A 25,941-nucleotide genomic window follows, 5' to 3' on the forward strand; every position below is an offset into this window, starting at 1 on the left:
GTAGACAATGAATGTATAAACATATAAATGGTCTCTGGATTTCTCTTCCTCTCTATACCAGATTCCAATCATACTTCATACTTCCACCTCAACATTTGCCTCTGTGACCCTCATCTCCTAGCTGTCCAAAATACCATACCTCTTCTGTCTCAATGACATTGCGCATGTCCTTAAATTATAATGACTCTATTACATCTTAGCCTGACTGTGAGCATCTTGATGACTAACATCTATCAGGGTCTTGAAACATGACTGTAAGATAATCTTATGATTTGAAATCCACTAAAAGGTAATTTAACTCACTATATTCCTATTAAGTCTATTTCTAATAAACCTCATATTTTTGCAAAAAGTGAGACCAAATAAATATTAATAACTATTTCATTTATCTTATCATACTACAATAGAAGCTAGAATTAACTGAATACTTATTTGTCTGAAGCTTTATGATTACTACCATGCATACGTTATCTCATGTAATCTTTCCATTAATCCATGAAACAAGTATTATTATCCTCGTTTTTAGATCTGATGAAACCAACTCTTGGAGAAGACAAGACAGTTTACTGCAAGGATGGGATGTGAATGAAGTTTGGTTTCAAAGCATAATGTAATATAGTGATTAAAGGGTCAGGATTTAGAATCAGGAAGTAACGAGTTCAAATTTCAATTCCATCAAATTATTAGCTGGATAAACAGAGTTTCAGTTTTCTTATTTGTAAAGTGGGAATAAAATAATAAACACCTTATAGCATTTTATAATAAATAAAGAATACATGTAAAAATACTAGGTAAATTGTTTACCACTCTGCAGTCTATGAAATATCACTTAATTATTGAGGTTGAGAGATTTAGTTGATTTTTAATATAGTCATTTAGTTTATTAAGATCAGACTGACTAATTTCCCAGGTCTTTTGAATTTCTTTCTAGTGTGATTTTTTTCAAACATTATTATCCATATTAATTATCAGACTAGTTAAAGAAAGTTTTGTAAAATTTTTAGAAAATTACAATTTTATTCATATTGAACTAATATTGTTTTCCACTGCAAGTATATCAAAACTTTAAGTTAACTTGAATGATCCATGGGGACAAAATTTTCACAGGTCTTTATTATAAGAACGATCTTTTTATTCATAGGGATATCCTTTAGCACAGCATTTGTCCTTTATACAAACAATATAAAGAAGAAAAGATTGTAAATGTGTGGTATGTGTAACTATAACCATTATCATTTTTTAAATTTAATATATCATGAATATTTTGTGAAAATAAGTATTAGTGAATGTTAACTTAATTATCACTTACTATTTTATAGGATTTTTTGTATCTTTCATTTGTAAAATGTTACAGAGGACTACTGAAAATTCAAGATTTTTAAAAAATATTGTTTGATAGTGGAAGTTAATGGCTACCATATTCTACTACATACATTTTCTATGTTGTAAGTAAACTAATTTCAAATTTTAAAATAAATACTAATTTTAAGATAGAGATAAAACTTATTCAAGTTACATTTACTTCTAAAAATTACATATAAAATGTTTATAGAACATTTGCAGGAAGGTTTCACAGGCAGTACCTCATTTGAAACTCACCATTCTATGTGGTAAATTTGATATACATGTTACAGAAGAGGAAACTCAGGCAGACAGGATTGAATAACTTACCAAAGATCAGACAATTAATAAGCAATAGAAGTTGAATTCAAACTCATGTCTTTCAAATCAAATCCCATGATTTTTCACTTACTACATGACAATAGATTAATCATTTAAACTCCAAAAAGTATCCTAATAAATTTGAGTAGTCACTTTAAAATACTGAAAGATTATTAATGGTAACACATCAATGAAATCTAGCTGCCACACTTTTAAGTCACCAGGTCTTCATCTCCATATTATTAGTTATATTTGAAGTTAAAATTAAAATAAACCTTAACAAAATAAATAATGAAATAAACAATTTAAAATCTTACCTAAAATCTGATCCAACTCTCTTCCCATTTTCTGGTTCTCCTGGATCTGGGCATAAATTGGAAGCTGTTTTAATACCTCCCTCATTTACTGGAACAACAGAAAAAAGAAAAGAAAAAAATAATCAAAACATATATGATTAGGAAAACAAGGATGATATTCATTTAAAGTTGTACATAAAATATATTCTTGTATTTTGTTATTGTAACCACTACAGTTTATATATAGAACGTTAAATATAGTTTGATAAACCAATAATGAGGACAAAAACATTTTTTCTATTTGTGGACATATAAGAAAGTAAGTTTCATGTTCCTATTCAATGACTTACTAATCTGAATATTAACACATTAACAATTAACATTTTATTTTTAATTACTATCAAATAGTGAAATCTCTTGTAATGTACTCCCAGGGTATCAGTGCCAGAGTTTCCATTAATTATTGGCAGTAGAGAAGTCACCACCAGTTAGGGCAGTGTCGTTTGGGTACTTATTATTTTTAAAGTTGCAATAGAAAAATAAGACCCTGTGGAAAAAAGTGTATTACCACTTTTTATTCGGTATATAACAAAGAATTTAGTCTGCCAATGTGAAAGTAAAACTGTGGCACAAATTATCAAGCATGTCATTGAATTATGATATAATGATGAAAATCAAAATAAGGGTTTTACCCTTTAACAATTTCCATGACTGTGTTTTACTTAGCCATTGTACACTTTCAGCAGTTTTTTCAGAACACCCAATTATTAAAAAGATTTATTAATATTTTCAGTGAATGTGATCACAGTAAATAAATAATTCCCCAAGACAGCGCTTTTTTTCAAATGGGAAGATCATTAAACCAGATAAGGTCTGAAATATCTGAGTGATATTGTTTCATGAATTCAATCTTATAGTGAATTAGAGAGTAAGTTCTATTTTCCTCTTTATCAACTTATCTGCGTTTTAAAGAAAAGAATGGGACCTGAGTAGAGACTCTAGAGAGGGAAAAATGTAAACTTTGAAATGGTTCTTGTCCTACATTGTGGGTTGGAATCACCTCTACAGCTTTTTTAAAAGAATAAAGACGCTTAACTTTTATGTCTAGATATTCTAATGCAATTACTTTGGGTAGGACCCTGTGGATCTGTTTTTTGTTGTTGTTGTTTTTGTTTGATTTTTTTAATAATCCTCCAAGTGATTCTAATGTAGAGTCAATATTGAGAACCACTGGATCCCTGCATCATTTAGTTCAGATTGTCAACTTGTTCATATTGATTAGATAGCACGATAACTATCAGATGATGGCCCAACAGTCATAGCTCCGGTAAAGTTGCCATATTTTCAATTAGATATGAAATTTTGTGTTTGCACCCTTCATTCTATAAAAATCACTTTCCTAAATATCCTCAACAGTATCCTTATTGCTGCCAAATTACAAGTTCACCAATCCACACAAAGCATGTGATATTTTTGCTTTTCTTGGTCTGCTGACTTGCTAATTAATTTCTTTTTATCTTTCTGGCTTTTGTTCCTTCTTATGTTTGTTTTGGCCACTCTCTTACTTTAGCTGATATCACAAACAGAGAGCAAATTCAAAGACAATGACCCATAATTCTCCATATTTTATGTTTGCCTTGTGGCTTGAAAAATTACCTCTTTGCTAAGAATTTCAAATATATGGTTTTGTCATATTTTTCCCCAAGCTCCGTCTTGCTCCTTCAATGACCTACTAGGTCAACCCACCAAAATTCTCAGTCATTTCATGTGCATGCTCAAATCCAGCTTAATCACTGATGCTTTTGTTTCTCTATTATCATTCTCTTCCAACTCATCTTGAGTACTAGAACTAAACTTTCTCAACCACAGTTTTCATTACTGTCCAAATAGCCTATGATTCTAGATTTCTAAGTATATCAACTCTACTACCCACTAGCCACCAATATATATCCATAACTCAAGTCCAACAGATTCTTCATTCTTCTGCAATTTTACTGGTTAGCCATGCTTATTCCATGCTTTGTGTTTTCTCCAGGTCTCCATGTTTTCCATTTCTTCCTCTTTAGCTATCAAAATTCTATATAATTTTCAAGACTCAGCTCAAGTCCCACTTTTTTTTTTTTTTTTTTTTTTTTTTTTTGCGGTACGCAGGCCTCTCACTGTTGTGGCCTCTCCAGTTGCAGAGCACAGGCTCCGGACGCACAGGCTCAGCGGCCATGGCTCACGGGCCCAGCCGCTCCATGGCATGTGGGATCTTCCCAGACCGGGGCACGAACCCATGTCCCCTGCATCAGCAGGCAGACTCTCAACCACTGCGCCATCAGGGAAGCCCCAAGTCCCACTCCCATGTTTTTCCAGATTTTCTAATCCCTCTTTTTACATGACATGAACAATTTTATATTTAATTTTTTAATTATTTTGTCATACTGTTAATAGTTTCATATTCCTTAGTCATATATACAAATATATTATACATTTGATAAAGATAAGGAAAAACATAATTATTTTAACATTCCCACAGGGCCTAGATGGGGGTTAATGACTTCTCAGTAAATATTTCCTAGTAGGTTGATTAAAAACAATGTGTTATACACTGTTTTCAAGGAGTATTTTTTCTATGGGAAGAACTATCCTATAACTGACTTTTGAAAATATTATAGTGTATGCTATTAAAGTGTAACTTTTTTTTTTTTTTTTTGCAGTACGCGGGCCTCTCACTGTTGTGGCCTCTCCCGTTGCGGAGCACAGGTTCCGGACGCGCAGGCCCAGCGGCCATGGCTCACGGGTCCAGTCGCTCCGCGGCATGTGGGATCCTCCCGGACCGGGGCACGAACCCGTGTCCCCTGCATCGGCAGGCGGACTCTCAACCACTGCGCCACCAGGGAAGCCCTAAAGTGTAACTTTTTTAACATATGATAGAGATAAGAAAAAGAAGTGGCATGACGTAGCCTTTCTACACTATTATACTAAATTTATAACACAGATTATAGGTAAAAATAGATGTGTCTGTGAATACATTAGAAAATAAAAATAATAAAAAATTTCATTTTTTCCACTTCATCATCATTATTGCCTAGGTTAATATAACTTTTAACAATAGCTAAGACACAGTACTATGTGTCAGGAACTAATCTACATCCTTTACATGTATCAGCTCATTTACTCTTCACACAAATCTGAAGGGTAGCTGCTTGTATTATATGTTTCCTACAGGTGAGGAAACTGAGGCATAGAGAGGTTAAGACATATTTCTAAAGTCCTATTTCCACTTTCTGCCTTAGTCTAGGTTTCAACCTTGGCAGACTGATTCAAGAAATTCTACTCTTAACCCCTGAGCTCTCCATTCTGTACAGAAAGCTCAGAAAGGAGAAAGGGCATCAATACTTAAAATTCAAAACACTTTTCCAAATATTTTATCTTAGAATACAGACCATATTTATAACTTTCACCATGTTCACTTAATTAATCCCAGTTCTCATGATTTAATTGTCAAATTACTTTTGTCTGTTTGAAAGTGTCCTTTAAACAGCTGTCTTTGGACATCTGCAATAGTGAAAAATTTCCCAACTTAAATTGTAAAGATAACGGGAGAGCTGCTGCATGATACATGTATTTAGTGTTCTTTAATTAAAAAATTTTAAATAAAAAATAAAGAACAAAGTATATAATCTCTTATTTTTCTGATATTTAGATGCTACATAACTGCCCATAGCTAGTGACGCCAAGACATTCAAATGAAGTTAGTATCCATTCAGTCAGCTGCTTTCACTACGTAATGCCATTCAAACAACTGGACAAATATTTATCATTTTTACTTCTTTCAATTTGAATAGTAACTTGTAAAAAGAACATGAGTGCTCTTTAAAAGTTAATTACATGGACAGGGTCTTGCCTCTTGAAAAGAGCATAACTACAGGGAATATTCTTTTTCCTCTGAACTTTAAGGACAATAATAATAATAATGTTATTATTATTATTATTACTAGTACTAATGCAATATGAACCCTTTTCCCCACACATCAGTGACAAAAAGAGAGTGCAGAATTTATAGAATTAAAAAAATTGGATGAATTATCGTTTCTTATAATATTGAGGTATATTTATTATATGTGCTTATAAAATATGCTATAGGAATTTTAATTAATGTACTATATTATTGTATATTCTAGCTTAAAAATACTGTAAAATTAGTCAACATCAAAATAAAATATTGTTATTACAAGCAAGTTTCTTAAGCTTCTGATTTTACATAGCACATAATCTACTCTAAAGATAAAAATAACTAGATCCTGAAAGTCATCTTACTAAAAGTCATCTCTACATTACCTCATCCAGCTGGTGGCATCTTAGATTTTTCTTTATATTAGATTTAAAAATTTTATTCCACCTTATAAAATAGAATGCTTTGGATCTTGTTCTGAACTCCAGCATCATGAATGTGGACAGAATGTAATTTTATACTAACTTTATATCCTACAAAGAGTTGTCACATAACTCATTTAGCTTCCCAATAAAATGCTGGATCCTTGCCAATTGAGACTGTATCTTATTCACTCTTTTTACCTTCTTGGTCTAGCATGGCACTGCCATGGAGTAGTTCAAATAGAATTGTGCAATGAATGTATAGTAAGAATGCATCAAAGTATGGACTTGAAGAAGATGAAATAATTTTTAAAAATACATTATGGAAAGCTCACAGTGTCTTTATAATTCCACCTTAAAATTTTAGAAGAGCCTAGTAGAAAACTTGGCAAGAATAAATGCACTCAATTCAACATTTTAAAATATAAAAATTTCTTTTTATTTTTTAAATTAAAAATATTTTTTCCTTTATTTGCAAATCTACTCTCTTTGATAACAACGAGGGATGGAAAGAGACTACATAGAGTTCAGGTACCAACGTAGGAACAAGAATCTTAATTAGCTATTTAAACAACCAAATGCTTCCCATGAACACTACTGCAGTTTCCTGAATCTCTTATTAATTTGTTTCTTAGTTAAACTTTAAAGGTGCTATTAAGGGAAGATGCAATTTGGAAATGTGTGTAGCTCATGTCCTCCATAATTATGCTCACTCCTGGAAGTTCTAGTGACTGAATCGATAGTTTTTTCAAAGAACACAAGCTTTATTATTATTTTTTCCTTTGAAAGTTTAATGTCAGATAAAAAATTGTCTCCTTTTAAAATTATTTGGCTCTGTGTTAAATTAATGATTCAAAGAGATGAAGACCGAAATGCCTACTTGATAATAGATATATAATAATGATAAAAATTAAAGCATTATAACTTTCTCTGTGATCAACCATAGAGAATATATATTTGTAACTAGCTATTAAACATTTGAGAAAAAAATGTAGGAAAATAAAATAATGTTGGCTTGTTATTGTTGCTAAAAAAAATTGGTATAAATAATCTGCCTTGATGAAAGTGGAATTATTTCTATTCAAAAATAAAAATAAGAGGGCTTCCCTGGTGGCGCAGTGGTTCAGAGTCCGCCTGCCGATGCAGGGGACACGGGTTTGTGCCCCAGTCCGAGAGGATCCCACATGCCGCGGAGCGGCTGGGCCCGTGAGCCATGGCCGCTGAGCCTGCGCGTCCCGAGCCTGTGCTCCGCAACGGGAGAGGCCACAACAGTGAGAGGCCCACGTACCGCAAAAATAAATAAATAAAAATAAAAATGAGAAAGCACAAGAGTATATTTTATCTCCTACATAAGCTGTAATAGATAAATGTAAAATGTATTTTAAAATTATGAAGTAAATTAACATTTTTTGCTTTATGAGTAACTTTTTTCTTTTTGTCTCATTAACTTTACTCCTGACAATTTAAAAGTAAATATTCTTTAAATTAAATATATATATATATATATATATATATATATATATATAAAATCAGGGTTTATTTGTTTCCCCAGGTACACTGTTATGTCTAAAATTCCCTTTCTTGTTCACCCTCATAACCACTGTACAAGAACAATGAAAATAATATGTATGTCCACTAAGACAATATACCAAGTATAAAAAGTTACATACACATTTTTCTTATTGAATAAATTTGATGTGTAACATTGTGTAAGATTTAGGTGTACAGTATATTACTATGATACATTTATATATACTGTAATATTTATAATTGTTGATGATGTAGAGTTGAATACATCTTAATTTCAGTATAAATAGGCTAATTTTCCCAGGACATCTGAAAGTTTGAAGCATGAAGCATATAAAATAACATTTGTGTAACCAAAATGAGGAAAGGGTAAGAAAGTGATAGCCCATAATTCTTCTTAGATTTCCAAAATAAATAGATTAGCCAGACAAAATATTAGGAAAAAAAAGTAGTAAACATAATTATTTAAGTCTGCATCATTTCCTTCATGTTGACATGATAAAATATGATATGTCAGAATAATTTCACCTAACAACTTTATGTTTATATTTTCTTGTATAGGAAAAATATCTTTCTCTCTGAAATGTATCAAATAATTAATATATGAAAAATACTATAGATTATTTATTTTCCCTAAAAACTGTTATCAATTTTGAAAATATGTTTTAACACTAAAAATATAACAATAAATCATATAGCTAAATACTTTGAAATGAACTGTTTAATGCTTTCCAAGCAGGTAACCCAATTTGACATTTTCCTACTGATATCTGCTATTTTTGGTTTCGTATTCTCAAATCTAACAAAATGTGAAAAATCACATTTTAAAATTAGGACACTTTAAAATATTTGATAACAACAGGCTCCAAGTTTGCTTCTTGATAAGTGAAGTAATTGCTCAATTTGTGCAATTTACTGTTACAAATACAACTCAATAAATATGTGGGTAGAACCCTTTTCTGATATAACTATAATGAATGATTTTTTTAAGAAATAGTTTTAAACTCATTTCATTAGATGATTTGGAATTGAATAAAAATAATGTTAAAAATGTATTTTTGCTAAAAAGATAATATTTATTTAAAATAACTAATTTATTATCAATAAGGCATTTTAGAAGTCAGATGTGATGTCATGAATGGCTTCTTTTAAAATTTATATGTATCTGCAGGAACAGTAAGGCAGGGTATTTATACAAACTGCTATTGATTTATATTGAAAAAATGCATAGCTTTCTTATAAATCTTATTTTATGTTCATATATGGTAATATAACAATGAATATTCAAATTCAATGACTCTTAATCTGAGATTCATGGATGAACTTCAGATCATCTATAAATCCCTGAATGTTAAGCAAAATTGTGTATTGGGGCAGCACATAAATATGTGTACCTCAGTTCAATTCATGAGATTTTCAAAATAAAACAAAAATTAATTAGCTAGTTAATTCGTTTATAAAATATCTGACTTAAGTGTTTGTATAAATTAACTCAAATTAAAATATATTTTTCCTTAAATGAAAAATTGCTATTTAAAGAAATTTTTCCTTAGAAAAATAATTATGTTGAAATTTAGATATGTTCAAACAAAAATTCCTACAAGAAACTATTAATTTGATGATTTTTACTCATTTATTTATCTCACATACTAGAATTAGAAAACTAGAATGTTATCAACATGCTAGATCAAAAGAGTTTTTTTCTTTTACATTTTGAAACAATCTGAGCTCCAAAGTTTACCACAATAACCCAATAACTCAATATGCATTTAAATACAAGAAAATATTGAATAATCATGCATGTTATATAAATATTAATGCAGTTAATTTGGTAAATACACAAACATTTCTATAAAACACACAAACAACACAGACACCACAAACTTCACTCTTGCACTAGAGAAAGAAACAAAAAAAAGAGTACACTCACAGATAGAAAACTTGTTGCTGTTGTCTTTCCCTGGAAACAATTTAAATCCTCTAGATTTAAAATCTATGGCCTTTTTCACTAGTTAAGAAAACAAACAAAAACATGTATCAGGATACACAAATTTAAAATGAAATTCAAGTTAACAAATTTTGTTAGCATGGAATTATGCAAGTTAAAATAACTGCTTTCTTAAGCCTGATATAGGGTACCCAGAAGAAAATAAAGAAGAAAAAAATAGCAATCTGATCACTAAGCAGTAAAAATACCAAGCAGTATAAAAGGATTTTAAGTGTACTATAGGGAGAATCTTGCATACATGTATAGGTACTTTTTAACACTACACAGTTTTTATAGAAGAGCAAAACATTAACTCTTTATCATAAGCTATTTGAATTCATCAAATTTTATAGAATAAATTAAACTAGAAAAATAAAAATACTGTTACATTATAAAAGTGGGATGAATTTAAGGAGCTTGGTTTTTAAAATAAACTAGTGTACTTTTAAGGTAATTTAGCCTAATTGAAATATTAGGACACATTTAAGAAAATGACATAATTGAAAAAACTTAAAATACATTCTAGTATTTCTGCCAATAACCATTTCCTTTCATACACATTGCTTGCGAATGATCGACGTTCAGTCCATATTGTACAAAATTTATGAAAGTAAATTATAACTTTTTGGATTTCATCTAAAATACCTTGCTACTCTTTTTGATATTATTATATTAAAAATCAACATCAGAAGAGGCTGGCATATTTCACTGTGTACTATATTAAAGTAGATATGACTGGATTTGCCTTAAAAAACTTACAAATTCAATGAAGTAACTTGGAACATTTTAAAAACAGTTTTTCAAGTATTTTGGATGAAGGAAAAAAAGTATTATTTCCTTTTAAGTATAAATTATTTTATTAACTACAGCTGCTATATAATTTTTAAAGGGATAAACTATAGTTCAGAAGACTACTTTCTACTTTATTTAAATTTTTAATGACACCAAGTGAAATAAAGAAAAACTATTTAATTAAAACCTCACCCCACTAATTAAAAATGTTATGTAATCTGATCTAATGAGATAGTTAAATAATTATTTTCTTTAAAAAAGCACATGAACAAGAATCCAAGGGATATATTTAGCTTTCTCAATTACAATTTGAATTTTTTACATAAGGCATTTTATGAGGTTTATAGGTAGAAATGATAAATTGAAACATTTAGGCAATTAGGTTTTGTTCACTTTGTGAATTTGAAAAAAACAAAACTGATTTTTTTAGTTTAAAATGATCATTTCACTAAATCTTACTTGCCATTGTACCCAATTAATGCAACTTAAGGATATTTTACTGCCTTTGAAACATTTTAAGGTGATTTTTTTCTTGTCACTACCTTCAAAAGTAGAGAGGTAGAGGCAGAGTCTTATGGCTTACTGAAATACACAGCTGTAAACTATCTATACATAGTACATATTAAAAAAATGAAAATGATCATTGGAGTAGGATTTAAGATACCTGATTCTTAGCAATTAGTAGTTGTTGATTTTTGGACAAGAGTCTGCCTTTTTACCTGTCTCTTCTCTTAAAATAAGTAGCTAGGACTAGATGACTGTTCAGTTGCTTTACAATTTTGAGATTCTTTATCTGAGGCCCTTTATTTACAGTGAAAGAATGACTACATCTCTATCAAGTTATGTTTTTCATTGTAATTCTCTTCCACACCCCAGCCCCCAAGGTAAGCTAAAGTTTAGTCCTACTGTTGTATTTGGTTGGCTGCTCTAAATTTAGTTCTGCCACTTGTAAATTTTCCTGCTGCCTGAAAATTATTTTTAACAAAATTTACATTTTGTATTTTGAGGCATAATTCTAGATTCTCCAAATCCAAACATGAATTATAAGTAGGAATTCTACCTCTACTTTTCTCTGCATTATAAGATTTGACTTTAAGTATTACAAAGGGGTTGGAAAATTTCATAGTAGTTTTAACACAAATCTGGAATTCTTAATTTTTTTTTTTAATGAAAAGATTGTAAACCCAAAGGAGAAACTTGAAGAAGAAAAATACAGAGGGTCAAAGAGCTCAGTTACTAGAAATAAAGGATGTTGAAAACAACTCTGTGTGTGTGTGTGTGAGTGTGTTTGTATAAACTAGGTTTATGTAATGGGCTTATATCTAAATTTGACTATTTAGTTGGTGAGGTCAGGGACAACACCTAGCTTAGAAAATGTCATCTGAGACCAAGAAGTTTTAAACAGTTTCCTGGTTCTGAAGGGACTTAACCTTATTTTTATTTATTTATTTTTTTGCAGTATGCGGGCCTCTCACTGCTGTGGCCTCTCCCGCTGCAGAGCACAGGTGCTCCGGACGCGCAGGTTCAGTGGCCATGGCCCACGGGCCCAGCCGCTCCGCGGCATGTGGGATCCTCCCGGACCGGGGCACGAACCCGTGTCCTCCCCTGCATCGGCAGGCGGACTCTCAACCACTGCGCCACCAGGGAAGCCCCTAACCTTATTTTTTAAAAGCATCTGTCAATTTAAATTGAAGAAAAGTGAAAAGTATAAATAATTGTAATACAGATGCAGAAGACGGAAAGCCAGGAGAATAACCATTTTAGGAGATAAAAAGGAGTGAATAGAAAATAATGTAAAATTTAAATTCACCCAAAACTTTAAAATATGTTAAACAGGAAACACATACTTTAGATATTTTTATAATTTCAATATAAAGAGCATACAGCATATCTCTTCTTGAATAAATTGAAAGGGCAAATACTGTAAGTACCAACTGCAAGATGCTGCTCTAAATCATAAATCAGTGAAATGTTAATTCTCAAATACATGCCATAAAAATATATATTATGTATTACAAGGTATATGTATTAAGTACCAACATGACATCAAGCAATGGCACTTCTAGTGATCATATTTAACTTATAAAATTTATAAAATTAACCTGACCTTTGTAACAAGTGTATTCCAGTTATAAGCATGTCAAATTTATTTTATCATAAAGATATTAAAATATGTTGTGGTATTTTACATAATTTTATAAATATTAAAAGACAGTGTGCTGTTTGTGTCGATTCCTTCCACTGTACTGTGAGTTTCTCAAAAGCAGCAACATTATTTTACTCAAGTAGTACTATGATTGAATGAATATATGCTATATTGTAAATTCTGATTTAACTAAAGGTATTTTGTTTGGAGGATTTCCTTTGTTAATCATGAACTAGGAAGGAAAGAAGTGATAAAAGAATGTTCAAGATGAAGCACCTTCATGTGTAAAGCTATTTTAAATACATAAAAATATGTATATTCTAATAAAATTTTAATACATTTCATTAAATGCAAGACATGTAGACATATGTGCAAAGATCCCTTTCCTTTATTTTCTTCTGCTTTTCACTTTTCACATGCTAACAATTTTGTTCATTTTTGTTTATTACTCTTTTGGTTTGACTCATGCTTAGCATAAGGAAAATACTTTATAATATAGAAAATGTCTGGCAGAAAGGAATATACTAGGCCAACAATCAAATCCATCTGTTTAGTTGTAAGCCCCAGACACTAGGGAAAAACATTTTGTTTCTGTAATCCTCATTTATTTTGAATTAAGTATCATCTTTATCTTTATACTTAATAAATAAACTATACTAATAAAATAAATTTCATCAGTTTCTGTTTTGGTTATTAAAACTAATGTGTGCTCGTGTGTGCGTGTGTGTGTTCCATTTTGAGAACATGGCACATCTCACCATTGACAGTAGATCCATTTACATGGGTATTAGAATATATATAATCAATCACTTGCTAAGGGATTTTATATAGATCTAGATAATGTTAAAACACAGTGTGTTATTTGTGACATTTCTCTCACTGGACCAGGAGTTGGGAAATATGTATTCTAGTCCCACAAGACATGGAACAAGTTGTTTAACTTCTCTATACATTCCTAAGAGATTCATTCATTTACCCATAAGTATTTAGGTGTAGAATTTAGAGCAAAGGAAGCAGATAAGACTAATTAATCAGAATTCTCAATTCTATCTCAAAGATTAAAATGTTTTTAAAGATTCTAAAAGTATTTTACTATGTTCAGAGGAAAAGTTTTGTTTGTTTGAAAGTAAATTGTGGCTCCATGTCACAGGCCTAAAGGCACTACAATTTAACACTTTTTTTCTACATCCTGTACTGACAGAACTCTTCTTCAGAACATATTTAGCATGGAAGCTGCTATTTGGTCACTCCATCCATATTATCCTTAGAAGAAGAAATATCAAGAAACTACACTGATGCCAGGAAAAACTAGGTAGTATTCTTGTGGTGTCTGCTTTACTATCTTTCATATAAGAGTTACCACTGGATACAAATTTCTGAGAAAAGAATATTTGCTTTATAAATGTTGCTGTAGTATAATTTTAGAAAATGATTAAAGGTATGCTGCAAGTAAATCATATTTCTGGACTACACAGTAAAAAAATGTATAATAGAAAATTCAACAGCATATTAGTAAGTGGTTCATGAGTCTTTGTGAAAAATATTTTATTTTAGAATATGTTAAAATAAAAGAAATAATATTGGCCTTCATTTGATGAGAAAATTAGTGGTGCAATGAAATATGTTCAACAGCACTGAAAATTCATTTGTAAAGACATATATTAGGGATATGCAAGATCCAAAATATTCTCAAATTTAAAATGACAGACCAATTAATTTTAAAAGAAATGGTATATATTCAATTTTATAATTACCTAAAATCTAATGTTTCTGCCTTTTAAAAATCACTAGAGATAAGTAATATGGTTTAGACACTCCAGTATTTTTTTAAGTCCTAAACGTCTACTTAGGCTACCCTGCTAGTTTGTGGCTAGCACTTACTCTTGCATATTGAATATGTAAGTATAAAATTTATATGACGCCCTATTTTTAGTTGAAAGAAAATTTACAATTATACATTGCACCATATACTTAAATTCTACAACAAATTCTAAGAATCAGGACATGGCAAAAGTTCAGTAAATTTTAGTTATTTTATTATTATTTATAATTTTAAGATCTAGTCAGTTTCAGATGTCATTCCAATTGGGGATGCACTATACTAACATTTTTCAACTACTTTGTGTTATGTCTTTTTCACTGTGTAGGGATGTTATACAAATTCATAAACTCTCCCTGGATTTCCAACTTAAATTTTGTTTTTTATATAAAGTCATAATCCTCCCCAAATTCTTTGGTCAGGATAGTAAATTTAGTATAAATGTATAGAAACACACACACACACACACACACACACACACACACACATATATATATAATCATTAGTTTAGATGAACACATGTGTAGTTATTCAGCATATTTTAAGGTGTTCTTGTAACAGGCCCATTTTCACTTTTACAAAAGAGGATTCTAAGGCTATAACATCTCAAAGTTGTAACAAGATCAGCCTAGACCCCAAATCTTTGAAATCTTACCTTTCAACCACTTCAGACTAAGGAATAAGTCTAAAATTTTTACTTGGAAAACTGAACAGAGTTGCAAGTGTGAAAAGGAGACATCATATTTTATAAAATCAATTTGTTAATTTTCACAGGTCTTCTAGATTGAATTAATTTTGTTATTTTTTATTTAAGAGACAGTAGATGCTAATGAATAAAGACGCTAAATTCTGTATGTGGGCTTTCTTCCCTTCCAGAAATGGAACAACTTCAGAAATCCATAACACTTACGTAGGTACCAGCAGATGCACCAGCAATGCTTGGCGTAACAGGTCTTACAGTTATGGTGTGCAGTAAAATGTCAGGATTATAAGAAAAATGTGGGATTTTATATATTCTCTTTAGGGATTCTTATAATTGGCATATTAAAAGTCACCATATGGGAAGAGTTACCATTGGTATGGTTCACGAATACTTTCAACACTTTTAAAACTGTCTCAGCCATCAATTTAATTAAATTTCAATCCTCATTTTCTGACAGCTTCAAATGAACTATTTTTAATCATCTTTAGTCCTGCAGTTAAATATTAAGATCCACTCAATTCAATCATTTTCTTATGTCCTTTTTTGTTTTGATAGCTCATATTTTTTGAATGGTAATTATTTCATGCTTGTTTTATTTTAATTTCTGTTCTCTTTTCACTAATTACTTTTACCAAATATAATTTTACTATAAAGTGTAACATGAAAAATGATAATATTCAATTTTTTTTTTTTCTGTTTTTTTCTTTTTTTTATGATTAGAATGACTCTCGCTTTCACATGAATGCCTTAGAGAACATGAAGATTAGGCAAAACTTCTCAAATGACCTCAAGAACAAAAATATACCTGCAAGTTTGTAATGTTTTCTAATTCAAAATAAATGAGGTAATTTTATGTCACATATTTGTTTTATGCACAATGTCAGAGATCACTTATCTACAATGTAATGCCTTCCAATACGAGACTAATTGGGAAAGAAGCCAACTGCTTGAATAAGAGTGACCACGGTTCATGAGTATCATGACTGACGGCAGTGGAATATATTCTTCCATTACAAATTTAAGAACACTGAATAATTTTTAATATCCAGAAAATGTTATTACTTTAATAAGTAACAATATTCCTTCATCCTTCTGATTTCAGATTATTGTATTTTATCCAAGTTTTTCATGAAGGCTTGGTATCACTACCTGGATTGTTTAAACAAGCATAGATGGACTCTGACAGTGTATCTGATACAGGGTTATGCTGCTAAATTCATGGCTATTGAAGACAGCAAAGCACTCTCATCATAACCCATCTATGTTTTCCTCATAGCCCAACTATATTGTCCACATGCCTTTCCAGACCTATTCTCCTCCTTGTTCTTTGTACAGAGGTTGATCTGCATAGGCTACATCCTGCTACACAAACTGTGGCATTACACTAGCAGCACTGGCATCACCTAGGAACTTGTTAGAAAAGCAGATTATCAAGCCCCATCCCAGACTTACTGAATTAAAAATTACAGTTTAACAAGACCACTATGTGATTCTTATGAACATTTAAGTTTGAGATGCTCTAGACTCTATGAACAGACTCTCTGATCCTCTGGAGAATTCCAGCAGGAGGATGGAGGGAGGGAGGAAAGTAAGATCGGGATTATCCTGCAGGGTCCCTCCCATTATGTTGACTGGAAATGTGCCCTTAACTGAAGGTTACCAGTCCTTTCATGCCAGACATATACATATCTCTCTGTCCAACATCTCTCCCCTCCCTCATCCCAGTTGGTTGGAAAGGTGACAGCCCAGCTGCTACTACCCTAGCTGCATGATCCCTTGTGATTCCTTTACATCAGCTCATTTAGAAATAATCCCTTTGTAAGTAAACCTTCCTTGAATTAGCCCATGTTCAACTGTTTCCCAAAGGACACTAATGGATATACCACTGGCACAAGAAAATCATTAGAAATTTGATTTTTCAGATACTATATTAAACATCATCTCTTAAGTTGTCTATAATGACTCACATACTTAAACAGATAATATCTAAGTAGAAATAAGGATGGCTGCTGCTCATCATTCTACCATTGGTTGCTTACTTGTTTCCTAGGGAATATTTTGAAATCTAGATCACACATCTTATGTTCTTTTCTAGCAATTATCTCCTCAAGAAGCATAGGAATTCACAAGGAGAGAGGAGATAGTGAGTTGGCTGTCTTGAGGTTGGAGAGTAATGGAAACAAGGGTAAAACTGGCAAGGAAAAAAAAATGTGGGACTAACAGAAACCCAAGATAAACTGGATGTTGCACATTATTTTAGTAACAACTTAAACATGAGATCTATATGAACAGAGCTAAATACAGCTGTATATATCAGTTGTTTCCATAATTCTCTATCAATATTGCATTAGACTATATATTTTATTTCTAAGGAAATAAGCTATGTAAGAAATTTAAAACTCTGTGCTGATCGTTTCCTTAATTTGTTCACATATCTTTACCCAATAAAATTTTTATGTAACTATAGCATATTTTATTCTTGTAAAGACTCAAGAAGGGGACAGTATCATTTATTGGTTGTGTGTCTAAAGCATAGGTACTCTGCCTACTGTCTTATTTAAACCACAAAATAGCCACTCAAAATGAGATTATTTCCCTCCTTTCTGTAGATTGCCCAATACATATACTACTAAAATATATTCACTCATTTGACTTTGAACTACACCCATTCTAGCAACTACACCACCACCTGACTATGAATAACCGCATGCCATATATCCAATCAGAACTCCCAAGTGTATGCCCTGGGAAATCACAAATAGATTGGATTAGTATACCCTATCCTCATTTTTTTTAATGCAATGCTAATAATAGATAAATTTAAGTAGTCAATAATATCTGATTTTAAGCATGGTTTACTTTAGTATGGAGCAGAACCAGCTTCACTAACTGAATTTAATACTGAATACTGAATAACATTAATTGTTAACTGATAGTGCCAGACATAATCCCATGGCGTGAAGCTTCTTAAAGGCTTATTTTAAAAGTATAAACAGATGAATAAAAAGGTGTAGCAAAAGCCGACTGCTAGATGAAACTCAAATTACCATACAGTCTTTTTAGTAAATCAACTTTGGCTGCATTTCTTTCTAATGGTAAAGTTCAGGAGAGCTGATGATCACTGACACCCCCCACCAACACCCTTCTCCGGATGTAAGCCGACTAAATGAAAATTTTCTAACTTCTCTGGACTCTGGATAAAAACAATTTAGAAATTTCTCACACTTTAATCTCATTTGGTATTATTAAGAAATGCCATTTGAAGACTATTTTAAACAACAAACAATCAAGCATCAACACTAAAAAACAATAGTCCATGATTTAGAATACAAATGACGATTACATATGAAGAGAAAAATATACCATATGATCTACCCAAACTTAACACCATGCTGTTCTGCCATATATGAAGGTTCTTGTCTTCCTAAAATTGTAAAGCTTAATTATGTGATTTCACTCCGTGCACAGCAGGGTAGCCATATGCTCTAGAAAACTACATGCAAGGGAAGCAGCTTGTTGCAAAAGTGGGTGAAAATACCCTGAAATAAGTCCGAACAAGATAAAAATGTCTCTAATATAGGACCATTTTTTCATTCTCCAAAAGGCAGAGGAGTCCACTTTGGCACCAGCTTTGAGCACAAATAGGAAGTCTAGCCCCTTCAAAATATTTTAACAAGTAAAAAGATATTAAAAGTCACAAAGCTCACATTGTGATCATCTCATTCACAGGCAAAATAATTAGCTCTGATAACCATTTGGGGAAATCAGTTACACATAAAACCATTGCCATCTCTGTCCTTTAAAGTTAAGACTCCCCTTTTAAGCTCTACATATTATTATTATTTCCCCTTGTTTGCTCATTCTGTAAAACATGAGAAATAATATGTTAATATAAAGAATAAGCTATCAAAATGTCTGATTAATGATTATTGGTGGGCATAACAGTGGGGTAGAAAATCTGAAAAAATACAATTTATGAAATAAGATCACTGTTACAAGATGATGGCTGCAGTTAATGCTAAAAGATATATGCTTCCTAAGATTTACTTAAAGGAAAACAAAAACACTGGGTCATCAGAAGTTGTTAAAATCTCTGCAAAGGAATAACTCAAAAGCATGCCTTAAGGAGTAGCACTGAATAAAACTGTTAAAATGATTATTTGCAGATACGTCATTTGTGAAAAAAATAATTTTCACTGTTTGATATTGTCATAAAGATCCTCAGGCATTTGGAGTATTTTTATCCAATACCTTTTAAGATTGCATAAATCTGTTACCGAGTACATCTAACATATTATTTTTTCTCTTCTTTCTCCCTAAAAATAACTTATTCAATAAAATGTAAAAGAATCAGAAATATAAAAACATATTTACTGTTATGAATTTCACAATTTCACAAATGTGATGAAATGTGAAAATGAAATATGAAGATGATATTCAATAAATAATTATGTATTTAAATCATAAATTGATACATTTCTGGACATGTATTTTTAAGTTGCTACAGATATCAACATTAACACAATTTTCCACAAAATAATATGATTAGGAAAAAAGTCAAGAGAACAGTGAAAACAACAACAAAAAAGGACAAGATATTGATAAAGAACGCAATAGTCAATAGTTATATGTAGTACACCCATCTAAAGGTTAACAGTTCCCTATCTGTTAAATATGTATTTACTTTAACAATGTCAAAGTTCTTACATAAAAGGCTAAGAGTTCATTTAATAAATGAAAGTATCTTACAAAAATCATATGTAATTAAATTTTAAAATGTCATAAATTTTCTATTCTGTTATTATGCTAAACATGCATGAAAATCAATACATCAGTTACTCTCATAAAGGACACAGGAATTCAAGCAGGAAAGTGCAATTTCGTCATTTATATAAAATAGAAGATAATGCTTATTTATTCAATCATGAAAATTTTTGATTAGGCAATCAATTTTTTATCCTTATTTTCATTATGTTTTATTCCTATCTATCAGACTTTCAAAGATTTGAAACATGGTAAATAAAGGGAAAGTAAAACCTTGTTTTTTCTGTTATTCGATAACACACTTTAAAAAAATCATTTTAAGGTGTAGATTTAGGGTAAAAATTAAAAGTAATAAATGCGTTAAAATTTGACTTGGGAATGCTTTTATCATTTGTTCATACATTCATTGATTTTTTTCCAGTAAAATCATAACTAATGTTATCTGCTCAGTCATTCCTAAGGGTTGACAGAATTAATTACTGTCATTAAGGTTGATCTGGAAAATCCATCTGCCCTAAAATATCCTTTCCACTCATTAATTTCCCACCATTAGAGTCATTCTTACAGAATTAAAGTTTAGCTTTTACTATATTATCTGAGATAGTTTATCAACATTGTGATTCTTCTAGTGGAGAACAAGATCTCATGGAGAGTGGATGGAGATCAGGTACTGTTTGGTATGTACTGCTCTCTCTCCATAATAATAATCCTCATGTAAGTTTTTGCTATTCAGTATATCTGCAGAACCTGCAGTCTGTTAGAAATGCAGAATTTCAGATCTCATCCCAATCCCATCAAGTCACAACCTGCATTTGAGTAAGACTGCAAGGTGATTGTGTCTACACTGAAGTTTGAGAAGCATAGTCTAAGACTTAGACTCTAAAATCTCTATCAATCATTAATTGCACCTCCGTATACATTACTAATTTGTCTGCCTGTTCCTACCTACTTAAAATTTCTTATGTAATTTCTTGCTAAAATGATGTCTTATAAAAAGTTACATTAGATAATATAGAGCCTACCTACCAATGGTTTCCTGTCTCATTTACATTAAAATAAAACTCTTTACCTAGGCCTCAGAGCCTATATGGTCTAGTTCCTGCCGGTTTCCCACCTGATCTGCACTTTCTTTCTTGTCCACTGAACTCCAGGCACCTCAGGCTTTCTTTTTTGCAAGAAAAACTCAAGCTCTTTCTAGCTAGTTGTTTTCTCTGACATCTCTGCTACCATCAGGTAATTATTCATTTATTTGCTTGTCTTTTCCTCCCTATTTGAATATAAACTCAAAAAGCAGGGTTCATTTTGTTCAATGTTGTATAATAAGGAACTAGAAGAAAATATGACCTGCAAGCAGTCAGTGAAATTTTGTTGAAGAAAGAAACAAATAAAGACAGCAATAAGGAAGGAAAGAAGTAAGGAAGAGAAGGAGAGGAAGGATGGATGGATAAAAAGAAGGAAAGGAGGAGGAAGGGAAGGAGAAATAAAAAGGAGAAAAGAAACAGAATGAAAGAAAGAAAAGGAAAAATAGAGACAGAAAAAAAGAAAAGAAAGGAAAGGAAGAAAGGAGGAAGGAGACGGGAGGGGAGAGAAAGGAAGAGGAGGGGAGGAGAGGGGAGGGAAGAGAAGGAGAGGGGATGGAGGGAGGGAGGGAAGGAAGGAAAGTCTTGAAGAAAATAACTCTGTAGTTTTGGACACTACCTAAAAGGCAATCTAGAGTTGGATCCTCAAATGGAGAGCTTTGGGAATTTAAGGCAAATGTGTGGCAATGGTCCTGTGAAAAATGTTTATGTGTCTAAGTTTCCATTTACTGGGATGAGGAGAGTGACAATCTAACTTTTTTGATGGTAGTGTCAGCCACTTCTATGGTTGTTTTAACATTAGCTTTACAATGAGATAACCATAAAGATAAGTCCATGTCAATTCAAACATCAAGAGAAAATAGATGATGATGATAAATACATTAATTAATATATAAGATCTCTGGATAGATTCATAGACACTGTGGATTATAAGGGACAGTGACAGTCATATAATTTCAACACTCTTTGATGTTTAATGCTTTCTAAATACCCAATTTTTCCATCAAGCTATGCTTGAATACCTTATTAGTGATTTAGGAATTTACTGTTTTCTGAAGCACACAGTCTATATTTGAACAAAATTCAATGCTAGAAAAGTCTTCTCTATTATATATTTTGTACCTTCCTGTGTTTTCATACACTAAGTTCTACAACCTATGGCAGAACAGGTTTGGTCTTTCCTACATATAACATATTACATCACATGTTTAAAGACAGCTATAACTCATCCTCACTCACATATCATTCTGTAGCAATTCTTTCTCTTAGAATTGACCAATAATTTTTCTCTATTATCTTATCTCTACAAGTTTTCCTTTGAAAATAGAGACCATATCTTAAATTTCTTTTGAATTTATCATACGTTTAAGCACAGAGATATGTTCAATAAATCCTGATACCTGATGGTCATATATCTGTATCCACAAAGACTTAAGTAACCACCCATAAACTAACTTCCTCACTGTGATACTGCTTACGAAGATTAATAAAAAAGTTTCAATTTACAAATTTATACTCTATAAAGTATTAACAGAAATTTTGAAAACAGTACTAGTTGCTTGCAAACTGTTGAAAAGATTTAAGATATATAGCTACATGTGGCCAAATAGCCTATTAATGAAAGGCACATACTAGGCACCCAAGAACTGCTACTTCCACACAATAGAGTTTTTGTCATATTATGGTCCAGTGTTTTAAACAACATTTTTACATATCACTTCTGAAATACTGACTTTTGAAATAAACCGTAGATAGTGTAGATGTAAGTCTGATAGTATATTGTTTTCCCTTTTTTGTTGGGCAATCTAAAAGTTCAGATGAGGGCTTCCCTGGTGGCGCAGTGGTTGAGAGTCCGCCTGCCAATGCAGGGGACATGGGTTCGTGCCCCCGTCTGGTAAGATCCCACATGCCATGGAGCGGCGGGGCCCGTGAGCCATGGCCGTTGAGCCTGCGCGTCCGGAGCCTGTGCTCCGCAACGGGAGAGACCACAGCAGTGAGAGGCCCGCGTATCACAAAAAAAAAAAAAAGAAAAAAAAAAAGTTCAGATGAGCTTACTTGAAAAATTATTGCTTAAGATAAAATTTTTTAAAATTCCTGCTTATGTCTGAATTAAAATTGCTGACCTAAAATGAATAATTTATGCTGAATTAACTACTCTTACCTTAAAGCTGAAAACAATAAAAAGTTCTACTTGCAAACTGGTAAATTAAAATAGGTTTTCTTTTATGCTGCCATTATGGGGGGCTCTACATCATATTCAATTTCAGTTAAACATAATTTCATGTTACTTTATAAACTAAGCTAAAACCCTGCTTGATCCTATTAATATGATCATTAGCTATTAAACATACTATGGAAGAATTGACTACACTATGTCAAAACAAGTAGCGGCAATGACTATAAATGCTTATGACACATATTTGACTCCACAAGATGATACAGTCATCTAAATTTCTGCTAAGAAGAACAATAAAAGAGATCTTATAATTATTATAATTGTATATGGGAACTTTTCCAGAAGAATATCTTCACATTTTTACATGAAAATAGCAACTACCATGGCTGCTCATTAACAGCTGACAGAACTTGTCTACATATTGAAAAAAAAGAAATACCATTCCACCACAATATATAAGAAAAACAATGTTTAAAAAACTTACCTAGAGTAAAACACATTTTAATGACTATTGTTTTAATAGTATAACCTCTTAGTATAATAGTATAAACCTCTTGAGGAAGAAAATCCAACTATGGTTGTCATCTATATTACTTTAACCTTAATATCACCTAATAAAAGGATTTGCATTAGGCCCTTTTGAACCATGAATAAATGGAAGGATGAATGAATACTAGTTTAGCAATATGAAGACTGGGTTTTCATATGGCCTCTTCCAGACCACAATTTCCTGTATAAAAATAATGCTGTTGTAGTAGATGATCTGAAAGTGACCATGTATTTAAAAAAATATAATCCTAGAAATTCAGGACTCTTTAGTTATAACTTTGTAATAATATTACATATGTCCCGCTATTATAAGTCAACTTTGAATTGAAATCTCTTAGGGCTATAATAATAACCTATGGGGTTTAGAGATTGCTGAAAAGGGTATTTTAGGTAAATATTAAGAAATAATTTCAAAAAGAAATCATAAAGCAACAAACTATTCTGATAAAATTTAAAATATCATTAGATATTATGTTATCTAATTTTAAACATCTGTATAATCAATAAGTTAAAAATATCAATTGTTTTTAGGTTTATTTATATGACTGTAAATATTCCTTTAAGCAAAGTTGAACACTTTATTTATTTTGGTATAGGTTCATCATATTTCTATTCAGCACTATCTACTCAAAGCATTCTTTGTACATCTTAGCAATATAAACACAATTTACTAGTTTGAAACTTTTGTTCATCTCTCAATAATTTGTACAAATATCCTCCGTGCAGCCTTCCTTGACTTCTACACTTAGAGGTAGTCAGTCCCTCTCCTTTCTTCAGTAACATTTCGAAACAACTGCTATGGCAGTGTTTCTCATAATAAGCTTGTAATTCCTTTTTTTTTAAGTTATATAGACTACATCATAGCACAGCCTGCTTTGTTCATTTTTATATCTCTACTATACAGCACAATATCATGTACATAGCAAGAGTTAAAACGTATTTGGTGAATAATAAAAATAACAATTACTATTTGTTAAACATAAGCCAGCAACTGTGCTAAATTTTTTTTACATAACTACCTATGAGGTAGGTATTCTCAGTTACTAAGAAATTGCAGGTTTGAGAGTTGAAGTTATTGCTCAAGATCATATAGTTAATAAGGGACAGAGTATAAACTCAGCCTAGCTCTCTGACCTCAAAACTAACCAGCAATGGTGGGCAATTTGGTTTTTCCTTTCCATTGGGAGAAAATACTTGAAATTTTTTGTCATTTGTACCTAATACTGTGTTTAATCCTCACTATAACCCTAATGTAATACTGTGATACTATTTTACTGATAGGGAAATTCAACCCTAATAGTTCACATTGCCTGCAAAGAGTCTCACACATAGCAGGTGAAAAAAGTGGACTAAAATCCAGTCAATAAAGCTGAATTTTCATTTTGAAGTCTACTGAGCACTAATAAAGGAAACTGTAGTGTTAATACACTGTTTTTAAAGAAGAGCTAAGTCAACATTATTTATCAGTATTTTTCTCTTTTACTTGTTTATATTTCAATGTTAAAGAATCTTTTTAAATGGAGAAAACCAGAAAGGGTTTTCTTTTACTAAGAACAAATAGAAAGTGAAAAAAAAAAAACTTTTAAGAGGATAACTTAAGTTGAATTACTGATGTTTTAACTATAGTACTATAGGAAAAATTAATTGGAACAGTACCCTCTTGGGATTGAAAATGTCTTTGATAAATATTCCAAGTTTTTTTTCAAATTATTTATTAATTGTGCAGCTTTTATAATTAACTAGTGATTTAAGGTTTAATTAATCATAAATTAATAAATAGATTTTTGAATCTACACACTCACAAGTACCAAATACTATGAACAATTTCAGTGTCTTTGTTTTCTTTGTTTTCATAGTGGTAATAGTGTAAACTGTAAGCACTTTACCTCAAGTTATTGAGAATAGACAAATTAGGAATTAGTAATGATCAAAAGACATCATAAAAATGAAAGTTTCATAAATGAAACTTTCAAAAAATGAAAGTTTAATTGCACTGTGAATAGAGAAACGATGAAAAATGCCAAATTATCACAGTACAAAACTGTACACACTTGTAGACATAAAAACAAACCTATGCTA

General features: G+C 31.4%; 1 protein-coding gene across 3 annotated transcripts in view; it reads right to left on the minus strand.

Annotated features, from left to right (window-relative positions):
* Positions 1-25,941, minus strand: part of CSMD3 (CUB and Sushi multiple domains 3) — a 1,083,470-nt gene that overhangs the window by 668,495 nt on the left and 389,034 nt on the right. For 2 of the 3 annotated variants that reach the window (XM_032609829.1, XM_032609828.1), the window contains 2 exons: positions 9,778-9,855; positions 1,980-2,067 (listed from right to left, as the gene is read on the minus strand). In XM_032609829.1, the coding sequence (XP_032465720.1) occupies positions 1,980-2,067; positions 9,778-9,855 (166 nt within the window). The remainder of the gene's footprint in view (positions 1-1,979; positions 2,068-9,777; positions 9,856-25,941) is intronic. The other variant, XM_032609830.1, reaches the window with a different exon arrangement.

Source organism: Phocoena sinus, chromosome 17 (assembly GCF_008692025.1).
Source record: "Phocoena sinus isolate mPhoSin1 chromosome 17, mPhoSin1.pri, whole genome shotgun sequence".
Taxonomy (NCBI): Eukaryota; Metazoa; Chordata; class Mammalia; order Artiodactyla; family Phocoenidae; genus Phocoena; species Phocoena sinus.